This window comes from Mandrillus leucophaeus, unplaced genomic scaffold, assembly GCF_000951045.1.
Source record: "Mandrillus leucophaeus isolate KB7577 unplaced genomic scaffold, Mleu.le_1.0 Scaffold22, whole genome shotgun sequence".
NCBI classification, from domain to species: domain Eukaryota; kingdom Metazoa; phylum Chordata; class Mammalia; order Primates; family Cercopithecidae; genus Mandrillus; species Mandrillus leucophaeus.
Window position 1 is genome coordinate 793,949 of NW_012102254.1, and position 6,044 is coordinate 799,992.

General features: G+C 45.2%; 1 protein-coding gene across 3 annotated transcripts in view; it reads left to right on the forward strand.

Annotated features, from left to right (window-relative positions):
* Nucleotides 1–6,044, forward strand: part of RHOA (ras homolog family member A) — a 73,083-nt gene that overhangs the window by 53,244 nt on the left and 13,795 nt on the right. For 2 of the 3 annotated variants that reach the window (XM_011980911.1, XM_011980910.1), the window contains one exon: nt 4,761–4,918. In XM_011980911.1, the coding sequence (XP_011836301.1) occupies nt 4,763–4,918 (156 nt within the window). In that variant the 5' untranslated portion in view covers nt 4,761–4,762. Of the gene's footprint in view, nt 1–4,756; nt 4,919–6,044 lie in introns of those variants that run through there. The other variant, XM_011980912.1, reaches the window with a different exon arrangement.

The window sequence follows — 6,044 nt, forward strand, 5'->3', positions numbered from 1 at the left end:
CTAATTTTTTGTATTCTTTAGTAGAGACGGGGTTTCACCGTGTTAGCCAGGATGGTCTTGATCTCCTGACCTCGTGATCCGCCCACCTCAGCCTCTCGAAGTGCCAGGATTACAGGCGTGAGCCACCACGCCCGGCCTGTTTGTTTTTTTTTTTTTTGAGACAGTCTCTCACCCAGGATGGAATGCAGTGGGGTGATCTCAGCTTACTGCAGCCTCCACCTCCAGGGTTCAAGCGATTCTCCTGCCTCACCCTCCTGAGTAGCTGGGACTACAGGCACGTGCTACCACACCCAGCTAATTTTTATATTTTTAGTAGTGATGGGGTTTCATTATGTTGGCCAGGCTGGTCTCAAACTCCTGACCTTGTGATTTACTCACCTCGGCCTCCCAGAGTGCTGGGATTTCAGGCGTGAACCACCATGCCCAGCCAAGTATATATTATTTAGGATTAGTTTGACTACAGGTAACAGAGACTTGAAAAATACCATCTTAAACGAGAGAGTCAGTTATTTCTCATTCATACGGAAACAACATGGAAGGTAGGTTGTCTTGGGGCTGAGATGATGGCTCCCCAAGATCACCTGAAATCCAGGCTCCTTTTTACCTTTTGGTTCCTCCAGCCCCATGGTATGGCATTCATTCTCACATAACAGGATGGCTACTTAGAAATCAGCCCTTACTTCAGATGTAAGGAGTAGGAAAGGAGAAAGAGAATGAAGAAGAGCATGTGACTTCACTTTTTTAAGAAAGACTTTCTGGAAGTCCCACAACATACTGCTGATTCACATCTCATGGTACATGGCCATGTCTCCAAGGGAAGTTAGGAAGTGTAGTCTACAACAAAGTACATAGCTAAAAATTGAAGTATAGTCTAAGAGGGAAGGGTGGGAATTGGGGTGGTTGACCATCACTGTCTGCCAGATGGAAGGAATCTGTAGATTTCTTTTTTTTTTTCCCCCCACTGGGGGCAAGAGTGGTGGTAACAGCTTTATTGAAATATAATCTACATACCTTACAATTCACCTATTTAAAGTGTGAATTATATATACTGTGGGCTGGGTGCGGTGGCTCACGCCTGTAATCCCAACACACTGGGGGAGAGGCAGAGGCGGGAGGATCGCTTGACCTCAAGAGTTTGAGAGCGGCTGGGGCAACGTGGTGAAACCCGGTCACTACTAAAAATACAAAAAATTAGCCAGGTGTGTCGGCATGCACCTGTAGTCCCAACTACTAGGGAGACTGAGATAGGAGGATCACTTGAGCCTGGGGAGGCTAAGGTTGCAGTGAGCAGTGATCGCACCACTACACTCCAGCCTGGGCAACAGAGTGAGACCCTGTCTCAAAATAAATAAAATGTGTGAATTATGTATACTATAATAAGTAGTTTATAGTATATTCATAGAGTTGTGCAGCCATCACCACAATAATTTTGGAAAAATCTCGTTACCTGAGAAACTCCACTATTCCATTAGTCATTTTCCATTTCTCTCTACCCCCAAGTCCCTGCCCTAGGCAACTACCAGTCTATTTTCTGTTTCTGGATTTGTTTATTCTGGACAATTTTATGTAAATGGAATCATGCATGTTGGTTTTTATGACTGGGTTCTTCTGCTTATATAACATTTTCTACTTATATAACATATTATAGCATATATCAGTACTTTATCCTTTATCGCTGAACAGTGTTCCATTCCATTGTATTGATACATCAGTTGTTGGATATTTGGGTTCTTTACATTTTTTGACTGTTATGAATAATCCTGCTATGAATATTCATGTAGAAGTACAAGTTGTTATGTGGACATATGTTTTTGTTTCTCTTAGATATATACCTAGGAATAGAATTGCAGGGTCATACCTACTCACATCCTTTGAATTGGATTAGATTGTCTTTTTATTATTGAATTGTAAAAGTTCCTTATTTTTTAATTTTTTCTGTATACTGTATTTAGGCCTGGTGAAGTGGCTTATGCTTGTAATCCCAGCACTTTGGGAGGCTGAATCGGGAGGACTGCATGAGCCCAGGAGTTTGAGACCAGCCTGGGTAATATAGTGAAACCCCATCGGTATAAAAATCAGTCACCCGTGGTGGCAGGAGCCTGGTAGTCCCTACTACTTGGGAGGTTGAGGTGGGAGGATCACTTGAGTTGAGCCTGAGAGGCAGAGGCTGCAGTGAGCCAGTATTGCACCACTGCTTTCCAGCCTTGGTGACAGAATGAAACCCTTTCTCAAAATAACTACGTAATAGATAAATACATAGATAGGTTAGATAGATACATAGATTGGATAGATGCATAGATAGATGGGCAGTGGCTCATGCCTACAATCCCTCAGCACTGTGAGAGGCTGAGGCGAGTAGATCACTTGAGCTCAGGAGCTGGAGACCAGCCTGGTCAACATGGCGAAATCCCGTCTCTGCCAAAAATACAAAATTAGCTGAGCATGGTGGCGCATGCCTGTGGTCCTGGTCCTGGGGAATCTGAGGTGGGAGGATCACTTGAGCCTCTGAGGCAGAGGTTGCATTGAGCTGAGATCACACCACTGCATTCCAGCCTGGGTGACAGACTGAGACCTCATCTCAGAAAAAAAAAAAAAAAAAATAGATGGATAGATAAATAGCATGCTGTACTTCATGCTGGAAAGAGTTTGTTTGGTTTTTTTTGTTGTTTGTTTGTTTTTTAGACACAGTTTCACTCTGTTGCACAGACTGGAGTACAGTGATGCAATCTGGGCTCACTGCAATCTCTGCCTCCCAGGTTCAAGCAATTCTTCTGCCTCAGTCTCTCAAGTAACTGGGATTACAAGTGTCCGCCACCACACCCCGCTAAGTTTTGCATTTTTTGTAGAAACAGGGTTTTGCTGGATTGGTCAGGCTGGTCTCGAACTCCTGACTTCAAGTGTTCTGCTCACCTCAGCCTCCCAAAGTACTGGGATGACAGCCATAAGCTACCGTGCCCGGCCCAAAAAGAATTCTTTATGACTTCAACCTTGCAAGAGATCCTGAGCCAGACCACCAACCTAAGCTACTTTTTTGTAGTTGAGTCGTAAGAGTTTGAGATACAAGGTTCACTCTGTCACTCCAGGCTGGAGTGCAGTGGTGCAATCGTAGCTCACGGCATCTTCCACCTCCTGGGCTCAAGCAATCCTCCCACCTCAGCCTCTTTGGTAGCTGGGACCAGAGGTGCATGCTACCATACCTGGCTGATTTTTTTTTTTCTTTTCTTTCTTTTTTTAGAGACCATGTCTCAACTGTGGTTCCCCAGGCTGGAATGTAGTGATGCAATCTCAGCTCACTGCAGCCTCCATCTCCTGGACTCAGGCGATTATCCCACCTGAGCCTCCCAGGTAGCTGTGATTAGCGTGCACCACCGCTCCTGGCTAATCTTTTTGTATTTTTGGTAGAGACAGGGTTTCACTATGTTTCTCAGACTGGTCTTGAACTCCTGGATTCTCAAGCACTCCACCTGTAATCCCAGCCTCCTAGAGTGCTGGGATTACAGGTGTGAGCCACTGCGCCCGGCCCTTTTGTTTCTTTTCTTTCTCCCCTCCCCTCTCATGCTTCTGTCCTTCCTTTCTCAGTATCTCACTACGTTGCCAGGGCTGGTCCCTAACTCCTGGGCCTGAACATTCCTCCTGCTTCAGCCTCCCAAAGTGTTGGGATTACAGACATGAACCACTGTGTTCGGCATCGATTTTTTTTTTTTTTTTTTTTGAGATGGAGTCTCACTCTTGTTGTCCAGGCTGGAGTGCAATGGCGTGATCTCGGCTCACCACAACTTCCGCCTACCAGGTTCAAGCGATTCTCCTGCCTTGTGCTCCCAAGTAGCTGGCATTACAGGCACGCGCCACCACGCCCGGCTAAGTTTGTGTTTTTAGTTGAGACGGGGTTTCTCCATGTTGGTCATGCTGGTCTCAAACTCCCGACCTCAGGTGATCTGTCCACCTCAGCCTCCCAAAGTGCTAGGATTACAGGCGTGAGCCACTGTGCCTGGCTCAGTTGATTTTTTCAGTGTTAATATTGTATCCTGCAACCTTACTGAACTTGTTTATTCTAAAAGTTTTCTTTAGGATTTCCCACATTACAAAATCATCTCATGTATGAATTGAGATAGTTTTACTTCTTCCTTTCCAATTTGGATGTCTTTTATTTCATTTTCTTATCTTACTGCCCTGGCTAGGACCTCCAATATCGTGCTGGATAGAAGTGGCAAAAACAAGCCAGGCGGGGTGGCTGATGCCTGTAATCCCAGCACTTTGGGAGGCTGAGGCAGGTGGATCGCCTGAGGTCAGGACTTGCCTGGCCAACAAGGTGAAACCCCGTCTCTACCAAAAATTCAAAAATTAGCTGCATGTGGTGGTGCATGCCTATAATCCCAGCTACTTGGGAGGCTGAGGCAGGAGAATCACTTGAACCCGGGAGGCTGGAGGTTACAGTGAGCCAAGATTGGGCCAGTGCACTCCAGGTTGGGCGACAGAGTGAGATTGCATCTAAAAAGAAGTAGCAAGAACATACATTATTTTCTTGTTTCTGATCTTAGGAGGCAGACTTCTTTTCAGTGTTTTACCATTAAGTATAAAGTTAGTTATGAGTTTTTGATGTATAACCTTTTGGTGCCAGGTGGAATCAGTGTACTAGAAGTTTGAATTTGAGTATGCTAATACAGGCTTATGCCCTGTGGTTACCAAAGCATGTGTCATAGCCTGTAAGCTACCTATGGCTTCTTGTGCATTGCAGGTAACATCTGTGTTTTGTGTTTCAGCAATGGCTGCCATCCGGAAGAAACTAGTGATTGTTGGTGATGGAGCCTGTGGAAAGACATGCTTGCTCATAGTCTTCAGCAAGGACCAGTTCCCAGAGGTGTATGTGCCCACAGTGTTTGAGAACTATGTGGCAGATATCGAGGTGGATGGAAAACAGGTGAGTATACTTTTCATAACAACTGATGCCATTTTCCACGTTAGAATATTTATGAAGCATGTAGAGAATTAGAGCTTTTTGCCTCTTCAGTATACTATATAACAAAAATGTTGAAAAGAATAATCCATTTTCATCCTGCCATCTTAGTCCAGATTTGTTCTTTTTTTCCTTTTTTTTTTTTTTTGAGATGGAGTCTCATTCTGTCGCCCAGGCTAGAGTGCAGTGGCTCGATCTTGGCTCACTGCAACCTCTGCCTCCCAGGTTCAAGCGATTCTCCTACCTCAGCCTCCCAAGTAGCAGGAATTACAGGCATGTGCCACCATGCTCAGCTAATTTTTTGTATTTGGTAGAGATGGGTTTCACCAAGCTGGTCTCGAACTCCTGACCTCAGGTGATCCACCCGCCTCAGCCTCCCAAAGTGCTGGGATTATAGGAGTGAGCCAGTGTGCTCAGCCTTCCTCCAGGTTTAAAGGATTCTCCTGCCTCACCCTCCCCAATAGCTGGGATTATGGGAATGCGCCACCACGCCTGGCTGATTTTTGTATTTTTAGTAGAAATGGGGTTTCACTACATTGGCCAGGCTGGTCATGAACTCCTGACCTCAGGTGATCTGGCTGTTTTTTCATTTTTAACTGCTACTCATGCAGACTTTGTTTACATCATATGTATTTCACATGGCATCCTTAGCTTATGTGTTGTTGGTTTTTTGTTTGTTTTGTTGTTTTGTTTTTTGAGACAGAGTCTTGCTCTGTTGCCCAGGCTGGAGTGCAGTGGCGCAGTCTTGGCTCGCTGCAACCTCCCGGGTTCAAGCAATTCTTTTGCCTCAGCCTCCAGAGTAGAGTAGCTGGGATTACAGGCGCACGCCACCATGCCTGGCTAATATTTGTATTTTGTAAAGATGCAGTTTCTCCACGTTGACCAGGCTGGTCTCAAACTCCTGACCTCAGGTGATCCACACGCCTCAGCCTCCCAAAGTGCTGGGATTACAGGCATGAGCCACCTTGCCCAGCCATATGTGCTGTTTTCAAGTTTACATATATTTGAAGTTCAGTTCATTGCCATATAGATAAGGCTCAGGTGAACCTCTTTGTATGGTTGGCCTTTTTTTTTTTTTTTTTTTTTTTTT